The 17,387-nt window shown below is 40.7% G+C and overlaps 1 protein-coding gene across 1 annotated transcript in view; it reads left to right on the top strand.

Annotated features, from left to right (window-relative positions):
- LOC148540616 (ADP-ribosylation factor 1-like) overlaps positions 1 to 6,002 on the top strand; it is a 38,613-nt gene extending 32,611 nt beyond the window's left edge. The window contains exon 5 of the mRNA XM_088442431.1: positions 3,481 to 6,002. Within this exon, the coding sequence (XP_088298557.1) occupies positions 3,481 to 3,642 (162 nt within the window). The 3' untranslated portion in view covers positions 3,643 to 6,002. The remainder of the gene's footprint in view (positions 1 to 3,480) is intronic.
- The last annotated feature ends 11,385 nt before the right edge of the window (positions 6,003 to 17,387 follow it).

Below are 17,387 nucleotides of genomic sequence, written 5' to 3'. Positions count from 1 at the left end.
CAATGCTTCTTTATTTTTATTGCCATGTCATCTAATTCATGATGGCTTAGAGGTGCTTCTGGCAGAACTGTGGCTTCTACATTTTTGTTCTGATTTATTGAACTAGGGTCCAGTCTTTCACCGAAATATAGAAATACATTTATTGGAATGGGAATTACTCAGTTAAAGGAGAGAATCCGGATTGTTCAACATACAAGCAATGAAAGAGTTCTTTACTACTATATTACAGAGTTTGGAAGACATTCTTTTTATATGGTGTGAGTCTAAAGCAAATCCAACCATTCCACACATACTTTAATATAGACTCTGTAAATGTCTTGCCTTACGGTTATCAGCATTGACTCTTTCTGAAGACCATATTGGTAAATAATGATTATTTGCTTCCTCCAAGTGTTGAAGAGGATTCAACCTTTTTTTCTGACTCCATGGGACCTCAATCTATTGTTTCATTCTGACTATCCCTTTTCAGCAAATACAGGATATCTCTGAGATGGACACCAAAGGTAATGTTCCTGGTGACCGTTACTTCTGCCAGTGGGATTGGAGGGTTACCTGCATATGCTACAAGGAACTCTTTTGAAATATCTACGAGGATAAAGTAGTTCTGACCCAAATGTACCTTTCCAGCTAAATGTTGTATCTACATTTCTCATCAACCCAGCAGGTTGTATTATCATGAATTTACCCACAACTTGTAGATAAAAAAAAAAAAAGAGAGGACACTGGGCCTTAGAAAAACAAAACTTTTATTTGTAGTTCCAACAGGACCCTCGAAAGGTTATGTCCATTTCAAGCAAGTCATTTCCAGATGGATCAATGAAGTAATTAAACAGGCATACAATTAATCTGTGAAAGGTGGCAGAGATAAGAGCCCACTTAACTCAAGCAGTGGCAGCATTGTGGCCAAAAAGGCCTCTGGCATCAGTGACTGGGTTTTGCCATGCAGCAGACTGGGACATCTGTCTATCCATACCTTTTTCTAGTCATGATCGTGGATATATTCTCCACTTCGGACTCTTAAGCTGGGTACACCCTATACGATATATCGTCTGCATTGATTGGAATGACCATCGTATAGTGTGCACCCTGAAGACCACCCAATTTATTGTGCTATGCGTTGGGTATTTGCATCTTTACATTGGATGTGCGGCACATTAGATGGGACGATGCCAAGGATGACACGGAAGCATGCATCAATGAATTGCATTGTTCTATGGTGATGTGCTCTATTGTTACATCGCATCATTGGGTCACCTGGTTGTCCAGGTGTGTTTTCAGCTTTAGATTAGGAGACATCCTAAATACAGCCACTTAAATAACTTACTTATGCAGCATATATGGATTAGGTTTTTTTTTTTGTTTTTTTTTTAAAGTCCTATCTATATTGCTTGGATGCATTCCAATGTTATGGCTTCCATGGAGGGTTGGACAGGAATTCAGCACATTATATTAATTCCTTTTGTTTGAAATGTCATGGCTGTCCACATTTCCCATGTTCAGAGATATATTTTTCAGACAACCTAAGAATTTACTGGGACACTTGGGAAGAGGTGGACTTGCATTATATATCCTCTGTGGGAATTTTTATCTAGCCAATTTCTACCTAACCAAATCAGTTTTAATGGTTGCTATGAAGTATTGTCAAGAAAAAGGAATGATTAAATATAATAATATATATACAGGTTGAGTCTCCCATATCCAAAATGCTTGGGACCAGGGGTATTTTGGATATCGGAATATTCCGTATTTGGAAAATTGCATATTATAATGAAATGTCTTGGAAATGGGACCCAAATATACACACAGAATGCATTTGTGTTATATACACCTTATACACACAGCCTGCAGGTCATTTTAGACAATATTTTTTATAATTTTGTGCATCAAAAAAAGTTTGTGTACATACATGAAATTCATTTATGTTTCATATACACCTTATACACACAGCCTGAAGGTTATTTTATACAATCTTTTTAATAATTTGTGCCTCAGACAAAGTTTATGTACATTAAACCATCAAAAATCAAAGGTTTCATTATCTCAGTCATGCTGAAAATATTCTGTATTTCGGAATATTCCGTATTTCGGAATATTTGGATATGGGAGACTCAACCTGTATATATAAATTTCTATAGCGCATGACTGGCTAAGATAAGCAATTAGTAAAAAGTTAAAGATGTGTATATATTAGAAAAATAAAAAGGTTAATTCAGTGTGTTTGATAACCCACATCTTTAGGTGTAAAATCCAAGACCAATATAGTAGTAGTAATCACTTACCTGTTTATAAGGACTGCTTCTAACGTTCTCAATGGAAACGGAGGCTTTTTAGATGGGTAAGATATGATATTCAGTAATATACCAGCTTTTATATTTTGATAAACTCTTTAGCTGGGTACACACTTGCTAATGCGTGTACCCAGCGATGCGACACCCGACCACACGATATATCGGGCAGTCAGTACACACCATTATGTTGGGCACCAGTTCATCCACTATGCTGTCGGCATCTAGGTCGTTCCATCGGCCCTACATGCAGGCCAATGGAATGACTTTGATGGATGACGAGTGAGCATGGTCGCGCATAGTGGGTACACACTGGCTGATGTGGACGATATGTTGGCCTGACCGGTAACTAGTGCGTGCCCAGCTTTACTTTCAAGCATGGAGGTTTTAAATTTGGAAGTTCTTAATCACTGCAACACTCACTGTCCCATATTTCAATAACAGAGAAGTGAATGAACATGTGGCCAGATTATGTTTAATTTTCCTCATTAATCCATTCATATCATAAGGGCAGGATCTGTATTTTTCTGTTTGTAGTAAAGACCATCAGAATGTCTGATGAGGATCCGCCAGTTAACATTCTAATCACCTGAAGTGTTTAATCCAATAAATGTAATTTCATCATAGGCATCTATGGACCAAACATTCTTCACACTTTCTCAGTTGACCTTTCTATGTAGTGTTACTATATAGATAAATAGTAATAATGAAATTTCATGCCAAGGGTCAATAAAATTCTGATGGCTCCTAACTATATTGTAGTAATTCCTCCCACTCCTGCCTCCCAAGATTTTGCCTTTGCTGCTCCCTATCCCTGGAACTCTCTCCCTCTTCCCATCAGACTCCTACAAATCTTCAAACGGGCTCTCAAGACCCACTACTTCATCAAAGCCGCCTAGCTCTCATCCTAACCTGCTGCTACATGCTCCTTCCTCCCTATCCACCCCACCAGTGTCACTCCTGTTTGCCTGCCCCTCCCCATTAGAATGTAAGCTCTCACGAGCAGGGCCCTCTACCTTCTTGTGCTTCTTTTTACTTCTACTTTCATCTACTCCTTACTCCCCACTAGGGCACCTAACACTTGGTTGCATACGCCTTGTTGCTTATTTGAGTGTTATGATCGCTAATGCAGATATAGATCTATATCTGTATTATAATTAATTTTTCTCAAATCTTTGATTTATTGTTTCCCTAGGACCTTCCCAATGCAATGAATGCGGCAGAAATCACAGACAAATTGGGTCTGCATTCCCTACGTCAGAGAAACTGGTACATCCAGGCAACCTGTGCAACCAGCGGGGACGGTCTATATGAGGGCTTAGACTGGCTGTCCAATCAGCTGAAAAATCAAAAGTGATCCTTCCCTGAGTGAATACCATCCTCCCTCTGCCCCACTTCCACCCAACTCCCATCTCGTTCAGCTTCTTGGCATCAGAGCTGGTCAGCGCGTCTGCAGCCTCCCAGGCGGGAATGTCATTTCCACACACATTAGTGTTGTGTGTGTATGTATGTGTGTGTCTGCACGCCTGTTCGAGTGGGAGCAGTGATCTCACACTGTGCCTTATACATGCTTAGCAGTATTAATACCCTCTGAACAAAACACTACCACAAATTAAACAGTCTGTGCACAGCTTTACCCCTCTTTCCACCCTCTGGCTAATCTGACATTTGTGTCAGAGAAAATACTGTGTACTAGTATGCAGCAGTGTAGGCTCTTTCTTCTACATCAAAATTATAAAGGAAGTTGGTAATGCGTTAATTTGCTAGACAAACTTTTCCCATAATGGGGAATTACTGCTAGTATATAAGGTTTCTTAATGTGACTTAAAATTAAATAGAATCTTTTTCTACTTGTATCACAGTGCACAATTCCCCACTACTCCCACCTGCTTGGGGGAGAGAAAATGAAATGTCTGAGTGTAGGAAACAGGGGATTTTGTGCTGTGTGCACTGTGTATTCTTGCCTAATCTCCCAAATAACTGGTCCAGTTTAACAACATGTTTCTTCCTGGGAAAAGCTTTTCATAAAGTACAGCAGTTACAATTAGAGGTTATTATATGAAAACAAATGGAGCTAGATTTCTTATGGCTATGAAACCATGGTAGTTATCACAATAAGATGCCAGCATGTTAATACAATAGGAAATTTTAACGTAAAATTTTTGTATTCGAATTGTTAGTTAACAGGGGCCTTTGTGTTTTGTTCCTCTTGAACTATAGGGGATTTCATAGCATGTATTGACCTAGTGCTGTGGTGTGACTCTGCTATATCTTACCAGCTATACAAACGTTGTTCCCTCAATTGTTTATGCACACTGGGCTAATTTCTAGATAATGATAGGTGTTATCACAAGGTACATCTGTAAAAGGGGCATGAAGGGTTATTATAGGGCAGAGGAGAATGCATGTTCCACAAAACTATTCCAGGTACCTTTTATAAAAGAGTGAATTTTGAAATTGCATACACTGCGTAATTTCATTAATTTTTATTTTTCTTTCTAAATACCTCACACTGTTCCCAGACTGCATACACACACCAAGCAGGCATTACATGTACCCTTTTCTGTCGATTGACAATTTCTAATTTGGAACTTGTTCACTTCATACTGACGTGCACATAACATCGTCCACCTGGCTCATAGAGGCTCCTGAGATGTCTGCTCCCACTCCTTGCTGGTTTTTTTTTATTTTTTGGGGGTAAGGGGTATCTGAAATATGGTATTCCTTACTTCGAAGGAAGTTTGTACAGTAGTATTGTTCTAATTTATGCATTTCAAACTTATGCTCACCCAATCATTATAGCCCTGTTTGTCTTAATTATTTGAAAGACCAATGTTTGGTTATACAAGAAAGAAGGAGCAGAGGGAGGCAACGGGTAGACAGATGGAAGGGAAGTAAGCTATCTGGTTTGAAGACCTTAAAAATGAATAGGTTAAAACTGGTAAAAGACACTTGTACTAGGCAAGTCCACCTACTGGAGTTGTGGACACTGGCGCAGCTGTACAAAATACCCAGGTTGCAAGGACATTGTATATTGCATCAGCTGGATGTATTACGAATGTAGGTGGATTCCTTAAATATATAATTTTACAAATCTATGGCAGTACACTTTAGTATTGAAATATCAATGGTTTAGTTAAAATAAAAATCTGTCAAATATATTTGATCAGGGAAAAATTATTTCAATAATAAAATCTTATTCCTCCAGATTCTTGAGGGTTCGTATACTATCTTTATGCATTTCTTTCTACCCTTGGAGTAGGGTTAATCACCAGCATTTTGACTCTTAACCCAGTTCTCTCAAATTATAATCATGTCTCCTAAAAACCCACCTTTTTGTTGATTTTGCTGGGAGTCAGTTAACTGTATTGCGCGTGTGGCTTTATGGGCTTTACAACACACTGTTTAAAATAGGAATTTTTATTTAAGCTGCATCTAAAATCTTTAGACCTGTTTATTTTGTGGGGACTGGGATGTAGCTCTTGCTGATTTTAAATAACTATATATACTTCAGTCTGTAAATGAGACAGATTACATATCCTCATGCATAAAGAACATTGGAGCTTTAAAAGTTAAAACTTTTTTTTTTTTTTCTTGTAAAAAATAAAAAAAAATGAAGAAAAACAAGTGTGAAATATGTGATGTACAATTGGACCGAAATTTAGTTTCTTTTAGTTTTGTTTGTTTTCTAACCATGTTGTAATTTGTTTGAAATACTCTATTAAAAATTCTGTATTGAAATAATTGGTATCTGCTTTGTTTTTATCTTGGTTTAACCTCTCTTCCTTTTAAACGTTCAATAAGTGTCCTTGCATTAAAAAGTTAACTGCACCATTTCTTATACAAGTTAAGTGGAGCAAACTTGCATAATCTATTAAAAAAATGGGTTGGGGATGGGAGCCCGGCTGTCAAAAAACTGACAGCTGCATCCCGATGCTGAGAATCCCGACTGAACATGCAAGTACCATAAACCTCCCTCCTTCGCACCCTAACCCTCCTATTCTGCACCCTAACACCCCCTACCCCGCACCCTAACCCTCCCCCCTTAGTGCCTAACACCCCCTGTCAGTAGCCTAACCTCTCCCCTCCTCCCGCAGCCTAAAGCTACCCCCCCCCACCCCCGTGGTACCTACCCCCCCCCCCGTCTAACAGCTAGGGCGCTGTACTTTCCATCGGTATGCTGGCTGTCGGGATCCCAGCATCGGCAGCTCACCTCATGACGGAATTCCGGAGCTGGGATTTCGGCAGCTGGCATACCGATGGCAATTTAACTACATCCTAAAAAATACTTGACTGGCATGTTTGCATACTTAAAACACTGCGAAGGACAAGTGGGGTGTGTCCTCATGCTATCTCCTGCTAGCTCACCGGCTGCAATGTTTCAAAATAAAACTGAGGAGAGAAGTCACTATATCTCACAAAACATAATATATAGATGGAAGTACCCTTGTTTGAAAGAGAGGAGTCCCCTCTTTCAAATGGTTTACCTACATATAGGCTAAAATCTGGTTACCACACTGATCACCAGATGTTAACACCCCCCCCCCCCCCCCCCCCGCGCTACAGAAATATAATGTTCAGAAATGGGGAAAGATCTCTCCCAACCTGGCTACAACTAACCTCTTTTCCACTGGCTTAAAAATCCTGTGTTATTGCACATAAACGTGTAATAACCTGGGATTTTTGTCCATGGAAACTGCTCCACCTGGGTCCAGTCAACCAGGAATTCTTTCTGGGTACCTAGCAGGGTTTTACACGGGAAGGACCCTGGTGAGCTGCAGTGGAAACGTAACCCGGGTCGTCCAACCTAGGTTCTGTTTACAGCACAGGCAAAAGATATGGCGCTAGGAGAGCTCATCTCCATGTTCCAGCACTGCACCCGTGTGCAATGTAAATGGCGCTGATTCGGTGATAAAGGGGTCTGACCCGTTTGGAACAGTATTGCAAATCCCGTGTCAGACACAGGACTTCGGTGGTATAAGGGGCACCCATTATAGAAAGAGGATTATCCCCTCTTTCAATTGTTAGGGGCCCCTTATTACTTACTGTCTGGTAATCACTTATGATCACAGGGAAGGTTACCCCACACTGTGGAAAACGTACGTTATCCATATATAGATCACCCCCATAGTGACAGCTGCAACTGAGAGCACCCATATTTGAAAGCAGTGAGTCCCAACATTCAAAATGTGGCTCACTAATATATATTGTGTAGTGATCTCTAGTACCTGTAAATGTGTGGTTGCCCATATATGAAAAAGGGGAATCCCCTCTTTAAAATTATGTGGCCCTCTTAGCAACTATTGTCTGGTGATCATCAGGCAGTGGGGTCTATTAACTAAGCCGTGGATGGAGAGAAAGTACCAGCCAATCAGCTCCCAACTGCCATGTCACAGGCTGTGTTTGAAAAATGTCAGGAGTTGATTGGCTGGTATTTTATCTTTGTCCACTTTATCTCCATCCAAGGCTTCGTAATTTGCTCCCAATATCACCCAGCACTGCAGGGAAAAAAAAATGGTTTTCCATAGATGGTGGAAGGGCCCAATTTCTCCCAAACTGGCCCACACACGTGGGGGCACTCTGGGCCTGATTCAGACCTGGTCGCAAGCGCTGAGCGCTCGCAACCGGGTCGATGTTGGCCCACAGAGCATGCGCACAATGGAGCCGGCTCCGTCGTACGCATGTACGAGACCCGTCTAGCAACGGGCAATCAGTCACTCCAGGTCTCGCACCAAAGGGGGTGAGCTGTCGATGTTGAGTGGCAGCTTGCCCCCTTTGGTGGGCAAGCCGTTGGAGTGGCTGCCCAAACGGAGGTGTACCCATGAGAACACCTGCCGTTTGGGGGCGGCCACACTGACATCACGAGTGATGTCAGTGGAGAGATTCTGGCTCTGTTAGAGCCGAAATCTCTCTGGGGCTTGCGGCCACGAAACCCTACCACAAGGGTCTCGTCGTAAACCCGATAGTCGCGTTGGTCTTGACCATCATCATGGCCGCTTGCAATAGCTGCGGTGGTTACCCACAGCTATGCCAAAAAAATAAAAAAAGCCCGGCCCTGATTCAGAGCGGGCGCTCTGTCAGAGCGTCCGGCTCTGAATCAGGCCCTCTGTCTTGAAAAAGGGTAATTTCATCTTTCAAACTTTGTTCCCCCTGGTTTTAGTTATTGCCCAGTGATCACCAGGCAATAACTGAAGCCGTATACAAAAAAAACAAGTTTTTCCACAGATGGATCTAAAGCCCAGATCTTGTGTCAGATTAAAAAAAAAAAAAAAAAAAAGTGGTCCATTATTTAATTTGGTATAGTTGTCTAGTTTATAAAATGGTAGATCTTGTTTGAGCTACATTTTTGTTTCTACTCTACCCATAAAAAAACGAGAGGTTTGGATTCCACACAGGACTATTAATGACTAGAACGGGTTCTCAATCATCTTCTTTTTTTTTTTTTTTTTTTTTTGAGAGTACCAAATAACTGATTAGTTCAAGTACCACTTTGCAGAAGGTATCCATGTACAAGCTAATATCTTTGGATTCAATTAGCCGCGAAAAGTGCAGTTTGGAGAAAGTTTTCAGCGATTTGCGTTTTTCGCCTGTTTTCTACTTTTCTCCGTATACAATTCAGGGTCATTAAGCGAAAACTTTACATGGAAAAATAGGCAAGAGTTTCTCCACAAATAAGCAGGTGTATTGGAAGTGCAAAATTGCTATTTTGGGTTGAAAAACTGGGGACTTGATCCAGAACCCTTTGGGCACCCCCCCCCCCCCCCCCTAATGACTATAATCAGTAAACAAAACTGTAAAAAAAACCTTTTTTTTTTTTTTTTTCTTTTTTTTTTTTTTTTGAAGTACCCTAAAAATGACATGTCAATTTTGGGGCGAAAATATAAAAAGTGTTGGAAAATGGGTAGAAAGTGGGGGGCCTGGTATTTTGGGGTGCTATATGGAAGAGACAGGTGTTTTTGAGATTGCAGGAGGCTGCAGCAGGTGTATTTTTACGTTTTTAAATCTTCATTTTAGAGACATCAAAATATCCTAGTACCCACTTTCATGTACCCCAAATTTAACTATGGTACTGTTTTTTTTTTCTAAAAAAACATTGCTTTCTATAATTTTTCCACATATGCATATAACAGCCCAGCAAAATTGTTCACTAAATACTTTTTATTAGGGCTACTACTACTATTCTATATTGATTCCCAGGGTCACTGAAGCTTTTTATGGGGTACAGACTGATTCCCTAAAAAAATGTCCTTTTCGCTAATTTCGCTTTGTAAAACATTCACCTATCTGCGTTTTCGCCTGTTTTACAATTGAGTAGAGCGAAAAGCGGGGACATGCATGTAGAAAACATCGCGGAAAACAGGCGAATAAGGCAAATTCATTCCGTTTTTCGCGGCTAATTGAATTCGGCCCTGTATGTGAATGTTTGGCCTGAAGACTTAAACCAGAGTTTGTAGGTCAGGTTCAATTGTATTACATTTCAGTTGAAGTACCGACTCCCGTCTAATTTTGTTTGGAATTTGTTTTTGATTGACAACATAGCAGAGAAGACAGTTTCACATAGGTAAAGGTGCCCATCCACTAGCAGACATGAAAACGACTGCGACATTGTAATCGTGCTGTCGTTTGTCAGTCTGTGATGAGCCTGCACTGAACGAGCAGTCGTTCAGTGCAGGCTCATCAATCATCTGCAAACATGCTCAACCTGACTTTATCGTCAGGTTGACCAGCATGTTTACACGATTATAGATTTCTAAACGACCAGCGGGCATGCGCATCGCTGGTCGTTTTAGACAATTTTGCAAACTATTGTTCAATCGCTAAACTTAATCGTCTAGTGGATGGGCACCTTTAATTATTGTAAATTGCATTAAAAACCTTTTGTGGAGGTGTATTCAGTGTTTTTCCTCAGTTCACACAATCTAACTTTTTACAATTTTATTTGTAGACTTCCATCACAGGAAAGTTCAATTAATGCATCATCATTCTTTTGAAGTGAGAGACTCCCGGGAAGTGATTCTGAAAGAGGGTCTCTTATCCATAACTAATGTATATTGATTACTGCGCCAGGTTTTGAGAAATATATAATATGACCACAATATGTTTTAATATAGATCAATAGGTCTGCTCTCTAATAGGAACACATGAGGCTTGTTTAATAAATCACTAGTTTATTGCAATAACAAAGGTTTATCCATAACTGTGCAGAATAATCTTCATTTAAATATTTTTGAAAGCTTTCAACAAGCATTGTTGGCATTTTATAGCATCGAGAAGTTGAAGGTGAATTTCAAATTACATTTTCAACAACAATGCATTCCACATTTGAGAGACTAAAATATATATATTTATATAATTTTTTCAAATTGTGCTTTTCATTGTCACCTTCATTTTGTCATTTACAGCAAATGCTGTGTTCGTTAGTCCTTGCAAACTGAAATTTAAGACATTTAGATGATTGAATATATCAGCTAAATAAGCTAATTATGCAAAACCAAAGCTTATTGTAAAATAAATTCTGAAGTTCAAAGTCAGTTTCCATGAGAGAGATTTGAACTTCTGGAGCTCAACAAGCAGATTCAATATTTTACCTTTGGACAACCATCTTACCTTGGTATACATAAGTCCTTTGATGATGTCACTGCCCATTTCAGAACTTACAGCACAGACGGTGTAATGGTTAGCGTTACTGCCTCACAGCACTGAGGTCATGGGTTCAATTCCCACCATGGCCCTACCTGTGCGGAGTTTGTATATTCTCCCTGTGCTTGCATGGATTTCCTCCGGGTACTCCGGTTTCCTCCCACACTCCAAAAATATACTGGTAGGTTAATTGGCTCGCAACACAAATTAACCCTATTGTGTATGTGTGTGCACATGTGATAGGGAATATAGATTGTAAGCTCCACTGGGGCAGGGATTGATGTGAATGGTCAAATATTCTATGTAAAGCGCTGCGGAATATGTGTGCGCTATATAAATAACTGGTAATAAATAAATAAGAGCCCAAAGTTCAGAGCTCTTGACTTAATAAAATTGACCACTATGATTGCTTCATTAAGTACTATGTTAAGTACATCTGGCATCCACTTGTTCGTCTAACATACAATTCACCATATCTTTTGCAGCTAGTAAGACTAAAGGCGCATATCTACTACACGATATGCTCCCTGTACAATAATGTTAAACGATTTTCCCTTGACATTTCCATATACATATTATTGTACAGCCTGTACGATCGTCGATTTGTAAGCGATATTTTATCATGCAAATTCTGTGACAGATGTTTCTTGAGGGGTGTATACTGGGCTGATGTTTATTGATGGGTGGGCGGGGCTTTCATGAGGGAATAAATAGGTGGCGGCCATTTTATTCTTTGCATTTATGCTCTATGGCTAGTTTGGTTAGGTTTATACCTACTGAACGCTGTTGCATTGCTAATTTGCTGTGGTTTGTTTTTGGCTTGTCTTTAAACAAACTGTTTATTTTTGCTTATCATGGATTCTTTTTGCTATTGTGTGCTGGAGTCGTGCTGTTGGCTGATAGGGAGAAGTGCGAGAAGAGGAAAAGAGTTCACTCGTGCTGAACCAAGGAGTGGCTGCTGCAGAGGGCACATGCCACTTCTTGCCGAAATCAGAGAGAACAACCCGGATGACTTTCGCAATTTTCTACATATGGATGATGTCACCTTTTGGGTGTTGCTGAGTCTGGTGACTCCCTACATCCAGAGGCAGGATACTAAGTTGCGGAGGGCAATAACTGCTGAGGAGAGGCTCATCGCAACCCTGAGGTACCTTGCAACTGGCAGATCCCTAGCTGTCCTGAAGTTTGGCAGCCTCATTTCCGCTCAAACTTTGAGACGCATCATTCCAGAGACATGTTGAGTCATATTTACTGTCCTGAAGCCTCAGTATTTTAAGGTAATTGACAGTGTCTGCAAAATTTGTAATTATATACGCTACTGCACCCCACTGTACGCCCCTTAAGTGTTATATGCTAATTGTCCTCATGATAGACGCTGCTGCACTCCACTGTATGCCCCTTAAACACATTTTGCTTGCTCTCCTTATGATAGATGCTACTGCACCTCACTGTACACCTCTTAAGTGTTATATGCTAACTGTACACCCCTTAAGTATATTTTGTTAGCAGTCCTTATGTTATACGCTGCAGTACCCCACTGTACGCTCCTTAAGTATATTTTGCTAGCTGTCCTTGTGATAGACGCTGCTGCACCCCACTGTACGCCCCTTAAGTTCATTTTCTGTGCTGTCCTTATGTTATACGCTGCAGTACCCCACTATACGCCCCTTAAGTATATTTTGCTTGCTGTCCTTATGATAGACACTGCTGCACCCCACTGTACGCCTCTTAAGTACATTTTCCTTGCTGTACTTATGATATCTGATGTTTGGCCCCAATGTAAACCGCATAAGAAATATAAAATTATTATAAATATTAATGTTTTCAAATAGTATATGCCCAATAAATGTATATTTGTTGATGCTGATAGGCATTTTTGTTGTTGATAATATACCATATCTTGTGTATTATTTTATTTTTTTTATAGTTTCCATCTTCCATTGAAGAATGGCAAACTGTTGCTGAAGAATTCAAGGCAAAATGGAATTTCCCGAATTGTGGAGGGGCAGTCGACGTGAAACATGTTCGCATTATACCACCACCCCACAGTGGTTCCTTATATTTTAACTACAAGGGCTATTTTTAGTATAGTCATGATGGCCATAGTAAATGCGAACTATGAGTTTCTATATTTAGATGTGGGCAAAAATGGACGGGCCTCTGACGGTGGATCTTTCATGAACATTGTGTTTTTTGAAAGATTGATATCCGGAAACCTGCACTTACCACCGGCCACCAGGGCAAACACAATCTGAATCTTGTATTTTTTGCGGATGAGGCATTTGCTTCACACGAACATGTGATGAAGCCCTTTCCACAAAGGGGTTTAACTAATTTTTCAATTATTGACTGTCCAAGGCTAGACGTACAGTGGAAAACGCCTTTGGAATAATGAGTAGTAGATTCCGGATTTTCTATACTCTGATCCAATTTAAGGGTGGATAAAATTGACTGGATAGTGATGGCCTGCTATGCTCTTCATAGCATGCTTCGCAGGAAATCTACACAGCAAAGGACTCTAGCTTCATCCCATGACCACATAGAGGACAGTCAAATGTGGAGATCTGTCTACACCTTTTCCCAGTGTACTCAGGACGGGCAGAGGAAGTAAGGAATGAGTACATGTCCTTTTTCAGAGGCGTCAATGCAGTTCCTTGGCAAGGAAATTGCATTTAAAAATATTTTACACATTACTTTGTAACCTGAATAAATATTATTGCATTGATCTTGAAAAAAAAGTTTTTTTAAAAAAATGTTATGTTATTAGTTAACACTATAAAAATTTACTGACACTAGCCATAATATACGCCACTTGCCGGCCGCAACAACACCTTTGTAAACTCCACATGATGGGTACTTACTGTTTAGGATTCTTAACACACAAAATGAACCTCAGGAGTTATGATTATAAGAGTCTACTATTTATACCAGAATTTATTACATTTGTAATATTTAAAAATAACCATCTAAAACCATCTAGATCTATGATCACGTAAAACACTAGCACAACCCCCTTTCCCCTTATACGACTTTAAAACAGTACCATTTATAAATATAATAAATAATGTCAATAACAACACAACACAAGATTTTTAAAACATAAAAAAATAATTATAGTATAAATGAGACTTTCCTGGACAGGATTCATTGATTTTTTACCAGACGAATGAGTGCCGCATAATTAGTAAGGACTACCCAAATACAAAGAATCATGCACTGAAATAAATTGTAATATACAGTCGAGACCATTTACAGTGATGCTAACATAACCAAGGTAAAGGCAAAGAAATCGAAGTTTGAAACAGTATTCATGTTAAGAGCACAAGAAGTATACATAAGTCACAACGTTCAGTAAACAAGTGCAAATGAAGTCCATTTGCCATAGTCATAGCACTATGGACCTGATTCAGACTCGTTCGCTAGATACGGGCGCTCGCTCCCAATGTATGCAAATTCAGCTAAGTGACGTCAAGGCAGGAGATCGCATGGCAAGGCATAAACACGCCCACTATGCCTTGGCGAGCGATCACTTTGTGTTTATAGACACCCACCAGCCTGTCTTTAGCTGCCCGCTAGCGCATGTCATCTCCAGGAAGTATATACAACCATCGGTACATTGGGATCCATCGGACCGCAGCGCTTGCGGTTGCCTTTGCCCTACCGCAAGCACTGCGAGCATTTCAGTGGAAAAACCAGCCAGGTGATACTATGACGCTGCCTGTTAATTATGCACGCCTCTGAAACGGCGTTGAAACACTCAGGCACGCCTGCGTACACAACTCCACTCCCCCATTACTACTGCCCTGCCCCTGTTACCCACAAACGGCCTTTCCTGTCACTCATTCCACTGGGCTGTCTTTGCTGGGCGAGCGAGGGCTTCCCGATCGCTCAAACTAGTTTGCGCACGCGCACTGCGATGCATGCGCAAATGCATAACATCGGCCCCGTACCAGCGAGCGGCCGCTTGCGAGAGGGTCTGAATCAGGTCCTATGTACATACTCAAAGTCAATCTTGAGAAAAAAAACAAAAAGGAGTGACAAATTCATAAAACACTGAAAAACCGATAAATAAAAGTTCACAAATTATAAAATTAACCTGCTGAGTGCACACCACTCCTGGATGTGCTGGTAAAGGGAGATGGTGTTTGGTGAGGGGATGTGACGGAGGAGGAATTGGCATAGGGGGATGCGCCGGTCAATGAGGTGGCATGGGGAGATTACCAGAGGATAATGGGGTGGGTTGCACAATATTACATGATTTTACATTACTATACATTACTATGCTCATGCAAATTTCCTTGATGAGCAAGTATTACATACTAAGTGTTTGAAATGAAGCTGGACCCATGCTGTCCATTTTGTGGCCCTCATGCATGCCAAAAACCTGGTTTGCACTCTGGGCTTCTGTAAAACCACCTCCACGTGTTTCAAAAATTTGTCACTCCTTTATGGTCCAGAGGCTGGTGTTTTGGAAACCGCCCTCCGCTTCTTGACGGGTGCTTGCGCAGACAGCCTCTCAATTTCAGACTCCAAGACCTCTGTAGGCTTTGATGATCAGGATCCACGTCCAAAACTTCGACCTTGGAAAGATGTAAAAAACAAATGTAAAACATTTATTTCAATAAAAAAAATGTATACTTACCATACAGTGGCTTAGAAGACAATAAAAAACTGAAAACTGTCAAAAGTGGGACACAGAGTCAGTAGTAACATTTTTAAAGTAAAACAACTCCAACGAAACTAATATGAAATGTTTAGAATTGTTTAATTGCTTACCTGATCCTGACTCTCCAAATCCTCTCCGAGGTCCTCTACCACCTCTGGCTCCAGCGAGCACAGCGACCATCTTTTTGGTTCTTTCTCAAGAACAAAGGTGAGCAGGTCATAGTACCACAACTTGGGCTTCTGGACTGCACCTGCTCAGATACTTCTTATGCTCCTTCAAGAACACTGTAATCAAATTCTGTATCTTCGCCTTCACCCAGTCAACCTCACTCTTTCAGTATCGACTGTATAATACAAGTTTATTCAGTGCCTGATTCTTTAATTCACTGTTTGAGTATTCCTTACTCGTCACCATCCAGAGACACTCATTGGCCTAGTACAAATCGATGAATCCTGTCCAAAATTCTCTGTTTTGAGTAGCAGCCATGTCTGCAAAAAAAACCAAGACATTTATTTAAAACAAACATAACAAAAATACCAGCAGTACTGCCCCCAGTTGTGCCTCTTATGCAGTGCCATCAGGAGTGCCACTTATGCAGTGCCAGCAGTTGTGCCCCTTATGCAGTGCCCCAGGAGTGCTTCTTATGCAGTGCCAGCAGTTGTGCCCCTTATGCAGTGGCCCCAGGAGTGCCCCTTATGCAGTGCCAGCAGTTGTGCCCCTTATTCAGTGTCCCCAGGTGTGCCTCTTATGCAGTGCCAGCAGTTGTGCCCCTTATGCAGTGCCCCCAGGAGTGCCTCTTATACAGTGCCAGGTGTGCCTCTTATGCAGTGCCAGCAGGTGTGCCCCTTATGCAGTGCCTCTTATACAGTGCCAGCAGTTTTGCCCCTTATGCAGTGCCCCTAAAGTGCCCCCAGTATTATCCCATTAGTAGGACATACTAATAGTAATAACATTGGTGGTCCGTGGTTTTGTACTTACCTTTTTGAAAAGTGTAGATCCGCATGGTCCCCGACACTTGCAGCGTCCAGCTCCAGCAGGGATAATTACAATATGGAGGTTTGGGAGTGTCAGGGGAGTGGTTTATCGATGGTCGTTGATCGATCAACGCATATCCACTGTACAGTATACCTACGATCTTGTGCGAAATGACCAGCATGTAGGGACGACAAAAGATACCTTCAAACAACCAGCGGGAGCACGCACCGCTGGTTGTTGCCGGCAAATCCACTGCACGATTAATGAACGATAACGATGTTGTAATCATTCAATCGTCCATTTATATCAGCAAGTGGATACGCGCCTTTACTCTTCACCAAAAAAGATACCTCAATTGCTTTTGTTGTAGTTCCAGTAAATATGCTATTGCCTTTTTACTTTCTTTAATCTCTGACATTTTTCTAACTAAGAATTCTGGTGACGTGTTCTCTAAAGCCGGGAGCTTCGTACTGAGAAGGTGTCTTAATGCGGCTTTCCTGCATTGGTTTGACAAAACCTCAAAGCAAATAATGCACTGAGATTGTGTGCCACTCCCTTCTTCTATCACACTGAACCCAAATGTTATATATTATTTGTCATATTTTCTGACAACTTTTATGTTTTTTAGAACCAACAGCTTTAAAGCTGGGCATCCACTATACAATTTTCTGTCAGATATCTGTCCAATCTGTCTGGTTGGAATAAAAAAACCTGGTAATATATGGGAGTAAATGACAGTCGATCATATGGTTTTAAACACTGAAAAAAGGAAAAAAAAATTGTTCAAATTGGTTACATTTGTGTGTTTTAACCAATTTGTC

Source organism: Taudactylus pleione, unplaced genomic scaffold (assembly GCF_031769625.1).
Source record: "Taudactylus pleione unplaced genomic scaffold, aTauple2 ptg000018l, whole genome shotgun sequence".
Classification (NCBI taxonomy): domain Eukaryota; kingdom Metazoa; phylum Chordata; class Amphibia; order Anura; family Myobatrachidae; genus Taudactylus; species Taudactylus pleione.
The sequence above is the reverse complement of the archived record's forward strand: the minus strand, read 5'-3'. Positions and strand labels throughout refer to the sequence as shown.